The sequence below is a fragment of the Cololabis saira genome, chromosome 9 (genome assembly GCF_033807715.1).
Source record: "Cololabis saira isolate AMF1-May2022 chromosome 9, fColSai1.1, whole genome shotgun sequence".
NCBI lineage: Eukaryota > Metazoa > Chordata > Actinopteri > Beloniformes > Belonidae > Cololabis > Cololabis saira.
Genome location: NC_084595.1, coordinates 17,928,715 through 17,945,161, shown reverse-complemented (window position 1 = coordinate 17,945,161; position 16,447 = coordinate 17,928,715). Strand labels below are relative to the sequence as shown.

The 16,447-nt window shown below is 38.9% G+C and overlaps 1 protein-coding gene across 1 annotated transcript in view; it reads right to left on the bottom strand.

The window, feature by feature from the left end:
* Positions 1-10,975, bottom strand: part of eeig1a (estrogen-induced osteoclastogenesis regulator 1a) — a 35,013-nt gene extending 24,038 nt beyond the window's left edge. The window contains exons 1-2 of the mRNA XM_061730655.1: positions 10,858-10,975; positions 10,474-10,767 (exon numbers count right to left, since the gene is read on the bottom strand). Coding sequence (XP_061586639.1) covers positions 10,474-10,616 — 143 coding nt within the window. The 5' untranslated portion in view covers positions 10,617-10,767; positions 10,858-10,975. The remainder of the gene's footprint in view (positions 1-10,473; positions 10,768-10,857) is intronic.
* Between the last annotated feature and the right edge of the window lie 5,472 nt (positions 10,976-16,447).

The following is a 16,447-nucleotide window of genomic DNA, read 5'->3' as shown; positions in this document are numbered from 1 at the left end:
GCAGCAGTGGAAGAAAAAGGTCTACACCAATGTCATCCTGAAATTCTGCCATCATCATGTATTGAAATGGATATTGCAGTACAATTGGAATATTAGAAATCACACGGTCCTAAAGGCTGAATTCTCATGTAATCATAGAGATTCCATTGACATGAACTCACTTGGGAATTTTTTAAATCCTGGTTGGTTTGGCTGAAAACTGGGAGCAGCCCTTCATGCACGGATGCCAGGTGCAGATATGGGAATATTGAACAGCGTTGAGGTTTGACATTTTCAAGCAAAGAAATCCAAATATGCAACCACATACACGTCAAACATGACAGCACATGTTCTCTTACATAAGGCATCAAGATGAGCACTGACTGGAGGAATTCAGTGCTGAACACTATTTTATCAACGCTGTGCAGTGTGGCCCAGCACAGTACAACCAGCGACAGCGGCGGTGCAGAAGCAGCTCTCACTTCAGCTGAACGGAGCTCACATAAACAGGACGGAGGGCCCACATGGAGACGCCTGCACAGAAAAACCAACACAAAGCGTTTCATTGTCCGCGTCCTCTTCCATGCGTTTGTCCTGCAGGCAATCCTTTCAACGTTTTGAACCAAATTAGGAGTGTTTGAACAGAAAACGGCTGTGTCCCTCAACCAAACAATTTCCGACAGCTGAAAACTAAGCAAACCCTGATGTTTCCCCTTCACAAATCACCCCGAGGATAAAGAAGAAGCAGATCAGGAAGTGCTCAGCTTTATTTCATCAAGAACCATTCTCTGCAAAAGTAAACCAAATTGATAAATCATAAAACAACTGGCATCAAAGGAGGCTAAATGTCAGAGGAAGGTCAAATCAACAGGACATGGAAAATTTCACTTTACTTTACAATATTCAAGACAGATTAGAGTCAAAAAACGAAAAATGGGGGATTTATTTCTTCATAAAATTTCTAACTATGACCAGCAGGAGGAAGAGATGAGAGATAAGGTTCAATTTGGGAGGAGAAACAAAGGATATGAGGAGAGTCTTGCACAGTCCTTGCACAGAAAGAGAACGTGGAAGATGACATTTAAAAAGAAAAAAACCCATCAGGACTCAAAACGAATAAGCTTTCTGGTGTTGTGACACTACAGACACGAGGAACTAAAAAAAACAGGATTATAGTTCAAGAGAAAATCTCCTTAAATAGATATTAGGAAAAATGTCCCTTACATAGTGGGAATTTAAATCATTGCAGCACAAATTCTTTGTCCCCTCATAACCGTGCGGATAATGTTTTATTGTCTCGGGGTGTTTTGTTTAGAACAGCTGACTTTCCACTGTGTTCCGGCAAAGTTGTTAACTTTATACGTCTATGGGGAAACCTATTAAACTTTGTACCCAATTTAGTCACAAGTTGTTGATCTTGAAGTTTCTGAAAAATATTGTGTATTGGAATTTTTCCTCATAACAATTTAAACAAATAAATACATTAAAATATGCAAAATGCAAAACAAGAATTTCTTCACATCGTGGCATATAACACTGTATTCACCACCTTTGGGAGTTTTCCTGTTTAGATGCATTAAAAACTGGAATTAAAATAGATGAATTTACACTTTCTATAATTGATTCATACAACATGCATCATCATTACAGGAGGGTTTTTAAAAATATAACAAAAAAAAAACCTAACGTATATTAGAATACTGCATTCAGCTGAAGATAAACATAATTATTTCCTGAAATGATGACATTTCTTTTTCATAAATGTATATTTTTTAAATCAAGAATTTTGTTTTGTTTGTTTGTGTTTGTTTTTGTTTAAATGGAGGGGAAAAGTGAAAAAATGCTCCTGCTCCCATGAAATAAAAGGAGCTCTTCCAGAATAACAAACATGAGGTGATTAATATCATAATTCAGGGTTTTGTTGCTACAACAGAACCTTTAATCTTTAAATAATATCTATGTTACTTATGGAGAGGAGGTTTTATTAACTTTTCAACCCCAAAACAGAGTTAAAATTGGATTAAACTAAAACACGTGTGACATGACGGCACCTGTTCAATGAAAGTTTGAAGACGAAACAAAAACCTGTTATTGAAAAATGACATCATGAGCAGAGCAGGAAATTTTTTTTAAAGAAAAAAAAAAGTAGAAATCTGAAAAACAGAGCTTTTTTTCATCTTCAAAGTGAATGCAATACACTTCTGTAAGAATAAAGAAGTATTTGCCACCATAAAGTCAGAAGTCATGCTGCCTTTAACCAAATTTAGCCTTGCTTCAAAGGCAGCATGATGCGAGGAAAACATGAGTGAAACATCCTGCTTTTCATCTGGAGTTTCTGAGTTTTGGCACTTTGCCACAATTTGACACTTGAGACATGTCTTGGAAGTAATTATCAGCTAAATATACAGGTTTGGTCTTCAGATTGACCTTATAGCAGTAAAATAAGCTGCGCACTTATTGTAAGAGCAATATTTTTGATTAAATAGCACAATCACATTGGAGACATTTTCCATTAAGTTGGGCCAAGCTCACCTTTCTGTTGACGTGTTGCTCTTTATTTTCCATAGAAAAATAAATGGGATCCATGTGATGCCATAAGTTCGTTGTATATAGTCAACCCCAGCCACCGGTGTGTACATAAGTCACAGAGATTTAAAATACATCAGACATGTCTCTCATTTCCAGACCAGTCACCAATCCCGTGCAATTATACAACTAGTCTGAAGTTCCACTAAAAGAACTTTCATGTCTTGTGTTTTTGACATGTGCAGAAGCTTTCTGCACGGCAGCAGATGGGTCGGTGGTGTGAACACACCAGGGCGAGTTGCAGCAGTTTTGCTATGCATACAGTGCACACGCCATGCTGCAGATAAGAAGCTGCACATCTCTTCGGCCAAGTCTCTACAAGTGTGGAACATCAACCCGCCAGGATTGTTTTCATTCCACAAGAGATTCCTCAACCAGCTCCTTTAAAGTGGATGATGTCTGCGGTTGTATCTTTGAGTTCAACCGTCCATCAGATAACCATAACCAGTCACCAGAAAGAGCCAGTCAACCTGAAAACTCGTTGATTCTGGTCATGAGCAAAGAACCCTACGATGAAGAAGATAAAACTAAATCTCAGCCTGAGAGACAGATGCATTAACGTACGCTGCCTTCCCTCCCACTGGGCCCCAGCATGTGATGACTCAACATGTCAGCAGTGCAACAGTATGGGATCCTTATCTCTCATCCTCCTAAAAGGCTGTGGCTGCAGGAGAAACACAAACGGCGGCCTGACCGGGTCGGGTCGCAGCGTGGACTCAGATAAGCAGCGCAGCAGCGGAGTGCTGAGGAAGCAAACAGATCCTACGGAGGGGACATTGACGTCAGGCCGGGAGAGGAGTCAGCGAGGATGTTCCTGTCGAGTCACAGGGTCAGTCCACGACCGTCAAACAACCTGACGCACAATAAAGGGATCCTGAACGCAACATCTGCCTCCTTCTGTTAGACGACAATATTTATTAACTTAGAACAGAGACAAAGAATCGTTGATTGACATTACAATAAATGTGATGAAAAAACATCAGTTAAAAGGTCCTCCAATGGTGCAGAAGTGGCACAGCTCAAACACAGATGAGCTTGAAACCTCTATGAGCAGTTATCATTTGCATAACTGGAACAACTGGTTATATTTACAGCCAATCTATAATTTCTCTGTTGAAAAATAAAAATAAAAGATTCGCTCCAGTCCAAGTTCACCGACTTCTATGTGCGTGCATACGAAGCACAGAATATGATAACATCTCAGCAGAAGTAGAGCTGCTTTCCTTGTTTAGTTTGCCTTTCACGGTTATTACATAATCTCCTGTGATAATTCGGACTGCAATCCTTTGACATAATCATCTCTGTTCACCTAGATGCCACAGGACAAAACTAATGCAACTGCAGGATTTGATGATCAATTCCATGTTATTTTCCACCGTCCAAGGTTTTACCGGCTCCTTAAGACCTCGAATACTTTTTAATAGAAATAGGTGCTGTTTTGAATTTCCTCGGCTGATTCCTATTTTACATTTTCTTTAAAAAAAAAAAAAAAAAAAAAAGTTAGACTTCCTTTTTTTCCTTCTTAAAAAAGAACTTCAGCACAATCAACTGCATACATTTACTGAACCAACACTGAAAGGCACCAGAGACCATGCTGTGGACTCTCCTGAGTTTAGTTTCAAGATTTTAATGAAGTTTGTCCATAACTCAATTGTGCCTTAAAAAGGTTGAAAAAATTGCTTTTGTTTCTGCACAATTTTGATCTTGCAGTGAAAAAGATGTCCTTCCCAAATAGAAAAATTGTATTCTATCAACTCAGTGCACCTAACTTCTGACAAACTGACATTAACAAAGTTAGGTTATCGGTAACACCATGGTATCGCTTTGTGCATATTACTGCCTTAACCCCAAGGATAAAAACAATAACCTCAGAAAACCCCAATGAAACAAACTCCCGGGGCAGATGTTACACAGACACATGGGATCAATTTAGGAAGAAATTTAAAATTATGTTTCTGACCTCTCGAGATGAACAGGTCATGAATTTCATGTACGCTACATAAAGCAAAGTTCCAGTTTGTCTTGTTGTGAAGTCGAAACAATTACACATGTACGGACGTCCGCAGTGACTCAGATGGGTACAATCCTAAATACTGTTTAAATTGAACATTTTAAGCAAGTACATGCAGTCAGTTTGTGTTACTTGATACAAAAATGCCACCCTGAGTGAGGGGACCTCTAATCATTTTCACAGGAAATTCCCTGCAGAGAGGAAGTTCGTTTTGATTACCTGGTCAGACAGTGATGGAATAACATCAAGAACACGCCCCCAAGCCCCACTCACCTTCCCTCACATCCCACCAAAACGCTAACTGGCTGGAAAAAAGTTGGATGAAAACAGGAAACAGCTGTTGAGAAGCGACTCGTCCCAGTTGATTTCTGACTCCACTCACAAACCCACCCCTCTCTTGACTTCATCCTGCTTTTGGACGGGCCCCTTCCCTTGTCTCACAGGGCAGATATCCGACCACAATTACGTCCAAAGACTTGAAAACAGTAGCACCTTTAATCTGCTGTTCAACATGTGCTCCGTTTGCACTGAAAAGCATGTCCTAACACATTTCTACCTCTGGATCTTGACTTTCTTACTCCAATACTGCAAAAAGACAGAGCTGAAACTCTTAAAGGGTGTATTTAAAGGTAACATTTCACCCTCATCGGCATACTGCACCCATTAGGCATTACTAATAAAGAATATGAGGGAAATATGAAAACGAAGAAGAGGATTACATTCAAAAAAAACTTAAATTAGCCTATTTATGACTATTTTAAATGGTGTAGGACCAGTGAAGCTGACAGCAGGCCATCCGGAAGTTCTGTTGACTCCACCCAAGGGTTCATGGTGCCTTTGAGGGTCCTATAGGAGCAACATCCTGAACACGTTACAGGGAAATACTGACACAGACAATGAAAAAACAAAGTCCCACAACACTGAATCAGCACCATAAAGTTACGTTTACGGCACGGGAAACCCACTGCTGAGGATCAGTGAAAAACCCACATCACAAGCGTCACGAAGCCTGATGCATTACTCAGACGTCATGTCTTCTAGATCTTCACTTTCAGAGAACATTTACACCCAACCCTGTGAACCCCATCACACCCTTCTCTCAGGCGACTTTACCATCTAACTGAACCAACACTCCCTTTCCTAATAAACCTTTAAAACCAAAAATCCCCTCGAAAACTTGGCTCTTATTTGCACTTCTGGCACAATAAAGGCTTGGCTAGAAGAAACTCCAGCGCCCACCCACCCACTCTTAAGGTGCTGCTGTTGTGTTTTTCAACTGTTCAAAAACTGATGTCATGCAGTGTTGAAATGTCAGAAGCAGAAATGATAAAAACCTTTTAAAAAAGAAAAACCAACATAAACTTTAAGTGTTCAGCTAAAAGAAAGCTGCTCGTTCCTGGATATGTGCAACAGCAAGGGTTTACTGCCAAATCAGGACGGACCCCAGCTGGTTTCCAAAGCTGCGCAGAGTGAAAACACATTCTCCAGCAGCAAATTTGACTGACTTTCAAGTGCTGATACTCATCTTCATACCTCCGTGCAGTTTAGATGCTCATTCCTGGAGTAAATCCTACCTTGATGTTCTCTTTGTACATGGGGGCATTTAGCAAATATCAAAACATCACATGGCCCCAAATGCTAATTCTTTTCTTTCTTTTTTTTTAATGCAAATTCTTGACATATTTTAGCCTATTAACAGTGTTTAAATAAGTGCCAGTTCAAACAGGATCTTTTTTTTTTTAATCCATATCGGTATAGCACTAATCTGGCAGCACAGCAGGTAGAAAAGCTAAACATTGTTCTGCAGCAGACCTGCAGGCAACAGTGGTGGAAGACAGCTTCGTGGTTTGAGAAACTGCAGCCGTCACATTAAGAAGAGAACCAATTGTGAGCATGTTGATTTCAGAGATGGAAAAGATCATTTGAAATCAGTCTTGATAGATTAGACTTTGCAGAATGTGCTCACTTCTCAGCGGTACCTGAAACACGACCCAACGAAAGCAACAGGTTGGCCCATCTAATGTTCATCCCAATGCAACTTCAGATCTGATTTATTAGCTGTAGTTTATCAAGTGTGTTCAGATATAAACCATTAAAAAAGACACCATACATGGCTTGTAACTAAAGTTTGAGTGTAAACAAAACAAAAACACACTCAGTGATACTCATGATGAGGTCACGCCAGAAATAAGCCGCAGCAATGATGTCTTGCACATGCTTCTCTGCACATGTTTCCACCAGCCGTGTGATACACATGCTGAGGTAACGTCTCCACTGGGTGAGACATGCATCCTGCAGAATGATGATATCAATCCTTCAGAACATCCACAAAAACACAGCACATGTGTGAAGCTGCCTGCAGACTCTCATGACACACATCAAGAGCTAAACCAGACCACTTCAAGCAGAAACTGATGAGCAATAACAAATTGACTTATTTTCCTGAAGCAGAAATGATAAGAGACGATACTGATAGTGGATAACTGACAGGCCACACAGAACGCTCCCCGACATTGTGGTATGACATCTAGACGGTCACATTGGCAGCATGTGACCCTTGCAGGGCTTTCATACGAGTCTGCTGGACAAGCTCCCCACGCTGTTCCCGACCCACAACAAGACGAGGCGCGGGACAAAGGCTGTGTTTGTCAGATCTGTGATACAACCCGAACCAAAGTGAAGGGAGCCTCCCTGCGCCGTCTCCTTCTCCTCTGAGAGGGCCTTGTTTTTAGTCACAGAGATGATAACTGAGATGGGAGGGAGGGAGGGAATCTGAGCTGTTATATAACCAGAGAGGAGAGTGACCCCTGAGAGGACACGGGCTTCAGACATCTCTGCACTGGCTGCACGAGGACTAAACTCACAGAGGAAACTGAAACCTGGTTTATTATTTCCCAGCTGATTAAACTCATAGTTTGTCCCAAAACATTTTCATGAGAGCTGCAATCTTCCAAGGACAGGAAGAGAAAAGAAAAGAAAAACATTCTCAGCAAAACAAACCAGCAATTTTAGGTTTCAAAAGAATATCCTGCAACTCATTAAATATTTCACAATAACTGATGTTGTTGGTGTAGGATGTCTGTTGTATTAAGGTGAAAAATTTAAATATAGTGGCTCAAACCTCTGCATGGTACTGTTCATTAAAATCACAAAAAAATCAACAAAATTAAAGTTTGAAACATGTTTGGTTTGCATTCTTACATTACAATAAACTCAGTAACTTGCAGTTCAAGTTGATGAACATAAATGTTGTCATCTGCTGGACGTGTGACTTTGCAGCCATGTCTTGTGTGTGTGTGAGATCCGGCTTCTTCTGAGTTCTCACATTTTCATAAACTTAACGGTTATCAAAAACCTCAAAACAACAGGTTCATTATCGTGAGATGCAGGACGTAACATCGGCTCTACAAACACCGACGCTGTTCATCTCTGACCGCTGAGCTCACTAAGATCATCTCTTTATCTCAGAAACCCCAAACTGCTTTTTCCTCACTGATGAAAGGTAAGCAAAGGGAAACATCTGTCCACAAGAAATCTGATGGAGATGATCCAGATCCATCAGTTTGTTTACATTTTCCTGCTTCGACCCTCCACCGGAACGACGATGCATGAGAGAGGGAGGCAGTGCACATACAGAAGACGGCCCGGTTTACAGAGGACACAGAAGAAGGTGGACACCGCTCACATGTCTGTCAGCGCAGAGATTTAAAGCTCAACAGGCCTGTGTGAACACGAGTACAAACAAGGTGTGGAAAAGCCTCAATAAAAAGGAGGAAAAACTGGAATTTAAAACAAACCAACCACTTCTTTTTCCTCTTGTTTTACACCACACTCAAAACCCGAGACGAGCAGAGCCCCGACTTTGGGAACCTGATGCAACTTAAGTCTGCTTTTACCTCTTAGGTCAACAACTGTGTACCTGTCCGTTTTTTTTGCAACCCAACCTGTTTTTTTTTTTTTTAATAGAAGTCAACAAATTCCAATAAAAGCAAAAAGGTTTGACCTCCAGAATATCTTTTTTCATGCATTTGCAGTTTCTTTAAAAGGCTATGAAATAAGAAGATCTTTGTTGACAGCTTCCGGATAAATGTCAGATTTAAGATGAAGCCTTCGGTCTGAGTGGGTCAACCGCACCCAGACCAGAAAGCAGACTTGGAAAACCAGTTCCACTCTTTATTCTTAGAAAGGGGATAGCAACAGCTCAGAGATCCAATAAAACACTTAGCTGGCAGACAATGTGAGCCTTCATGTTGTTTTACATGTCGAGGTTGGTTTACTGGGTCAGAATCTGGGAGAGAAAGCTGCGGGGCGGCCGTTGTGCTTCAGGGTCGGCTTGAAATGAACCAGCAAAATCAGTACGAGGAAACAAGAAAGCACTCATTTACAGGATTCCTGCTGCTTGTTGAAGCCCACTTAGGACAAAAGGAAATTAACGCTGCTTGAAAAGAAAAAATACCTTTGCTTCATTTATGGTTGAATGATGACATGTTACCTTGTGACAAAAGTGGCCAAACACTTCATAAAAAGTCATTTGTTATGACAACCTAACACATTTTTAAGAGGATTTTATTTTATTTTTTTACCATCATAACCATAAACTGCATGAAAAAGAGCTGGACAAACTTGATCCATCAAGAGTATATCTGGACTGGACTGGAGTCCATCCCATTTAATACAGAAATTAGCAAATGAGAGTGCCAGCCCCTATTGGGCAGTCCAGAAAACCAGATGTTGCCTCTTGATTTGAATATAAGTTTACAAACAGTAACTTACTGTGCTCATTTACCCTTTAGTGCAAAAATCTAATTTGAAGCTACCCTCACTGATGGCTGACACAATGTTTAGGAAGGCAAAGTAGATGGTGTCAGGAACTGATGTGATCAAAGCATTAAGTTTGGGAAGTCAATAAGGACACAAAAGGCCTCAAATCCAGCTGAGAAGTATTTTTACATCCTGGTCCAGCTCATTCCCGTGTTATTTGGTGGACAAGACTGCCTGAGCAGTCTGAACTGGATTGAGAAATGCTGTGTTTAGTCTGGTGATCCCAGAGAGGTGCCAGGGCAGCAACAGATAGGCCACTTAACGTGGCAACACCCTGCATTTAAAATGTGACTCAGAGAAAGTTGCTGCTGTGAAACCCTGAAAATACTGTACTTCATTGCAACAAATCTGAAACCATGTTTGTTAAGAAAAATCGTACAAAGTCAAAGAATATTTAGTGGATGACTTTGTGGCATTAAACTGGTCAAAACAGTGGCCAAAGTTTAGAAACTCATACGAGCAATATGCACATAGTTTTGCATATTTATCTCATAGTCAACAAGCTGAAGAAATAAGAACTACTCTTGGGATATTATTATATTAGGATGTTTTTCACAAATTGACACCATTACCTGGGTACAAATCAAAAAAATGTTTTAATCATAAGCTCTGTTGTTAGCAGCAGGTTTAGGGGGCGGAGTCAGACACTTTCTGCAGGGACTCTTTCTGGAAACTGATGTTCTGGCTTTGCACTATCCACTTAAATAATGCAGCAAGATGTGAAAGTTGTTGGAGATAAGGACAAGGGAGCAGGATATGTCTGGGTCTGTGCTGTCACAGAGCCCTAAAAATCTGAACCATTCACTGAATTACATACTCCTGGGCTTAAACCAATTGATATGGCTGAATTTGTTTTCTATGCTTTTGAGTTGGTAGATACCATACTCAAACATGACTTCAAGAACATTATTTCTTTTCCAAATACGTCCCCTTTAAGCTTGGTAATATTAGTGAAATTCACTGAGAAAAAAAATGCATGTCACAAAGCTGAAAATGTTTGTTGGTGGTCTTGATAGGGACAGTAATTGCAGAAAAGGATATTTTTGCATGTATGCGAGGTGTTTTTGAGTTTTTACCTGGAAGAAGAGGCGACAAAATCCCCGTCCAGCAGCCGCAGCTTGCAGAACAAAACTCCGTTGACGAAAGGCACCGCACTCAGCTCCTCCAGGGTCAGATGGGTCTGAAACTTAAATTTCTTCTTTTTCACGAAGAAGGCCATAGTTTCACTAAATTTACTCACAAAAAAAAAAAAAACCTCTTTGCAAAGAAAGAAACGGAGTGGTTATTTTGAGAGATACCACGCTGAGAGAGCGGTTCTGACCGCCGCTGGTGTTTCAGAGCGCGTTTTCATGAGAGCTCTGCAGCAAAATCTGAAAACAAATGAAACGCATCGGTTAAAAACGCATGTAAATGTGTGAGAAAAGTTCATAAAATCGGCTGAAAAGTTACACACGGCTCACCTGCACACATCCTGGGGGGTTTTAAGGTCTAACCAGGGACGGCTGCACAGCATTAAAGTGCCAGAACAGACTCTTCACTCCCTTTTCTCATCTCGGCAAGGAGAGGAGGAACTTTGTTGTCAGGATCAATAAGCTGGATGAATGCATCATGTCAATTCCTGTTTTTACTCTTCAGAATAAAAGCACGAATGTCCTCCAATTCAGAGCACGTCCAACAAAAATACATCACTCAAAAGATAATAAACGTGAAATATATTTTCTGTATCTTACACCCAGGGGAAACACGTTCCCTTCATTTGAGTGAGAACCTGTGCCCAAACTTTTGACTGGTTGTGCATCTTACCTCTAATTAAATTGATTATGGGGCTTTGGGGAATGGAGATGGGATTTCAAAAGCATCATAGTTAAATATTTGGCTCATTATCCTAAATAAACTACTCAAGAACTAATCAATTATCCAGCTGATCATTAGACACCGTCCAATTAAACACAAAGGGTGAATTAATTGTCTAAAGGAAAAATCAGAGAAAGATTGTCTAAAATGAGCAACACGGGTTAAATTAACATATGTACAATTAAGTTGGGCTCATTTCTTTTGATAAACACATCTTGAATCTTATTTAGTGCAAAAAATGTCTCGTGTAATTTCTAAAAATTAAAAAATAGGACCAATAGGAAGATTATGGATGTTCATTTTCTCTCCTTGTAGATGGGATGGGTTTTTTTTTTTTTTTTTTTTTTTTTCAGATTCAGATTCAGATTCAGATTCAGATTCAGACGACTTTATTAATCCCTTTGACAGGTTCCCTTGGGGAAATTGACATCTCCATCTAACCCAACCACTGTCATATACAAATCAAACACCCCAAAAGCCAAACACTCATATAAAGATAAACAGATAAAGATAAAAAATAGATAACATTTTAAAATAAATAATAAATATAAAAGGTAAAAACTAAAACTAAAATAAAAATAAAAGTGCAGTTCCATAAAAATAATAATTTATTTAATAGTGTTAAGTAGCTTTTCACCATCCCTCATTAAACAGGTCAAATCAAACTAAAAACGAATCTAAGATTTTGTTTCAAAAGAGAAGGAAAACAAATGTTATACAAGGTAACAAGAGGCATTTATATATTGTAAAAAAAAGCACTTTCAGCATTTTGCTGGTTCGTACTTGGTAACTTGACAGTTCCGTGGTAATTATTTGACATATCACTGAAGCTTCAGCGTGAAACAGCGCCCCCATGCGGCCGTATCCGTGCTTGCACACACGTCCCACATCTGTGTTCTTTCACATGGCAGGGATTCAGAGTCCTGAACATCCCAGGAAGAAAAAACACATCTTAGATTGTGATATACATTGAAAACAAGTAGAGGAAGGTTTGTTTTCTATTTTAATTTTAGGTTAATTAAAATTGGATTTGCTTAATTACTGGTTTCCTAATGTTCCCCTCAAAATCCAGCTGACAGTATTACATGTTTCAGATGTCTTTTGTGAAAAAAAAGTTTTTTTATCAATTATATTTTCTGTAATTCACTGATTCTCTCAATCACTTAGATAAAAGTCACCAATGTCCTTTGAATAGATTTTTTTCCGTTTAATTTACATTTTTTATGCCTCTCAAGGTTTTCTTTTTTCTTTTTTTTTTAAACAGAGATAAGGTCTTTATCCTTTTTTAATATTTCTATTTCTGAAAATGGATTTACTTGTGTCTTATAATATTTGATGTCTGGTCATCACTGTATTTCTGTGGACTATGAGATAAATGGGCCATTAACTGTGTGTTTTGTACCACGTTCTATCGACAGAGGGCGGCACAGGGCTGAAATAAATTCAAATGAGTCAACTTCAACGTGGCACCTCGTGGTTTTGTTTTGCCATATTTCTTTTTAACCCATATTTTAACTGATCTTTATGTAATTGGCTCAAAAATAACAATACATTTATATTTAACTCAATTTAGATATTGTACAGGTGTGATCAACTGAAAAAAAATTGAAAGGCCAAAGTTATTAACCCTCTGACAAAAAATAATTAGTAACGTGGTCTTTGTGATATACAAGTGGCAGCAGTTTCTTATCGTGATTCCTATTTAAGTTGGCACAAGTCTCTTGGGAAATCTGAAATCTTTTCCATTTGTTCCCATTCATACAGACCACAGCGATAACAGACTTGGACATTAACCTTGAGCCCCCCTCACAAATTCTCAGAGAGATCAGGATGTGGGCTCTGAGAGTGCCGCTTTATGAGCTTGATTTTGGTGTCCTTCAAAAGATTTTATGTTGAAATGTTGAAGTCCTTTTTCATTTTTATATCCTTCTTTCTTTTCTTTTTTTTGTCCTGATTTGTTTTTAAAAGATGATTGTGTGGATTTTCTGTTCCTTAGAATAACAACATAATCTAACAACATAAACCCAGACAAGATTTCTGGTGACTGAAGCTGTGAAACAGCCCCCAGGCTTTATGCTCCCACAACAATGTTTAACTATGAAAAATGTGTTTTTGGGGGTGGGGGGTAAGAGGGGTGGAGGCCTCTCCATTCTTTAACCAAAAATCGCTCACAACAGCCTTCTGTAAAATCCAGTAGAAGCCAGTTCAGCAACGACTTCTTCACAAATACATGATCATTTTTGTTGACATCCCTCATTATTTTCCACACTCATTTTCCTTTTTATTAACATTATTTCTCATTACAGCATGTTTGTGCATCAAGCAATACAAGTTTGTGCAAAGAATAACTTTTTTATAATTTAAGAAAAAGCAAAACCAAAAGAAAATAAATAAATAAAATCAACAAAATAGGAACTAAAAAAATTGCATGTACATATGAGAACACATGCCAGCATATACTTCCAAGATAAAAGAAAGCAGGTAAAAGACAAATAATAAAATAATTCTGAACACAATAAGGAAACACATCTAATATACATGTAGACAGGATGACAATGACTTCAGTCATATATTGTAGATGGCACTTATTAAAAATAATAGGTCGCAAACATGTCAGATGCAAGGAGGATTAGTCACACACCCAAAAACCCCACTATAAAACATGAATTTAACACTTCCCATTCCATCCCCCACCCACCTCCCTGAATTACCTTTCATTCATATACCTACACACACAGTTTATATACACCTATCTGTACACATCCACACACAAATGTACATATATAAATCTACATGGTGCAATACCAATGAAGATCTAATAATATTATCCGTGTAGTACAGAGTCTAAAGATGGATTTGGTCCAGGAAGAGTCATCTCACGTGGTCAAATCCAGAGAAGGCACAATATCCATAAAGGGCTCCCAAATTTTCTCGACGGTTCTAGATTTCTTTCTTACATTGTATAATATCTTTTCAGGTGTACAGTAAGACACTAGCTCATTAATCCAGTGCCTCAGCGATGGTGAAGCTTCAGATTTCCAATTACTTAGGATGCATTTCTTCACTGCTGTGCTGGCAAGTAAAATGAAGTATTTCTTATAATTTCTTATGCTTGTATCCCCCAAAATCCAAAGTTTTGGGTTCTGCTCAATTTGACGTCCTATTATCTTAGAAGTTAATGCAATAATGTGTTCCCAAAGTTTTCCTATCCCTAGGCAGCTGCAAAAACATGTGCAACATCGCCTTCTGCCACTTTACACCTCTGACATCTTGAAGAAATGCTGCTGTCAAATTTATGCAATCTGTGATGGGTGTAGTATGTCCTGTGCAATACTGGTAATTGAATTGTATTTGCCTATGTTTTGTGGATATTAATATGTCTTATCATAAACAGGTAGTTTGCCATTGATTATAGCGTATATAGGAAATGTTAGTCCTTTTGTGGTTCTGCATTGTTTTTGACCCATTCTCTAATTTGCAGGAATTTAAAGAAACTATGTTCGGGGAGCTGGAATTTTTCCTTTAGTTGTTGAAAGTTGGTGAATGTACTATATAAATCTGCAACTGTTTGGATTTTTTTATCTTTCCACTTTTGTAATACAGCATCTGAGATGTGGTGTGAGAGTTTGGGATTTCTCCATAAAGGAGTCCTCCAAAGAAATGAAATGTCAAGGTTTGTTTTTAACTGAATTTGTCTCTTTGTCCTTTCCAATTACTCTGATCAGGTTCAGGTTCAGGTTCAGGTTACTTTATTGATACCCAAGGGTAAACTGGTTTTGCAGTCGAGAGTTAAACAAGCAGCAGAAAACAGACAATCAGTTCAGGAACAAGACATTTAAGAAGAACACATACACATAAAACAAGAGACAGCTTCGGCTCGACAGAAAGTGCTGCAGTTCATGAAATAAATATAAGAGATAAAAGACATGAGGCTAAAAAAGAATTAAAACACCAAGAGCAAAATTTCCTCCAAGTTAGGAATGGATAAGAGCAATAAGATAAAAACATTGCAAAAATACATTGTGCTCCGAAAAGTGACTTGTGCAACTGTGATGACTGTGAAATGCATAGAAAAAGCATTCATTACTTTCTGTCTGACTTCCAGGGTGATTTATTTACTTTTGGCATGAGGGTAGCACTTTTTTAATGAACATTCAAGAGGAATCTCTGTCAGTGAAGTGTTGAAGTGACACAAGGCCTGTTTATGGAAGTGAGGTTCGAATAGTGACTGATTACTTAGGTGAGATTTTAAGGACAAAAATCACACAGGGGCTTATAATCTCAATTTCAGTATATTTTGTAATAAAACACAAGTTGTATCTTCTGTATTGGGTTAAAGGTTATTATTGCTGTGCTATATTATCTAATCAATGTTTGCTGCTACGGAACATCCATCCAACCAGCCATAGAAACACCATAATGCATCTGAAAAGCCTCTTTTCCAGGAAGACAACAACGGCGTCACCACCAGATCGCTGTGTTGCAGCATTTTGAGGCCTCGTGGGAATTATGACCACATGAGACTCCTTCCCACCTGTGTTTCTGTTGTTAAGTATTTGTCTGATCCTGCAGGTTAAAGTGCTCCTGGTCACAAACAGATGCATCTCTGTCCCCTTACCCTCCTCTGTGTGACGCACAGGATTCAAGGAGAAGCAACAGCGACAACATGTTTGTGTTCAGGTTGGACTTTATCTTGTCGGCTGCTAAAGGTGCGTGTGTTCCTTGGCTTTATCATTGAACCCACTACAACTAATGGCATTATTTCAGTTTTTATTACTGCTATGTACAAACATAGTCACAGACTACCTGTCTCAATAACAATACTGGTTTTTAAAAAATAAACTTTACTTGTCCAATCCTGAACGATTTGATGCATTTTTATTTGGTTTGACAATTAATTATTTTGATATTACGAACCCCAATTTCCAGAAAGGTTAAGAGGTTTGCTGTTAAGGACACATCTCAATCATTTGGGAATGGAAGATGTTAATAGTTGAAGGAAAGGAAAGGAAACTGTGTTCATTCTTTGCCGAATACCAGATATCAGACGCTAAACAGGCTGTAGTTGTCTCCTCTGGTCATCCTTGTCATGATATTTCAGATATCTTCAGTGGATTGCTGTCCATGAAACTGAAACTTGGACTCATCTGACCAGAGAAGTGGTCTCTTCTTTGCGCCTCTCCGGATGATGTCCAG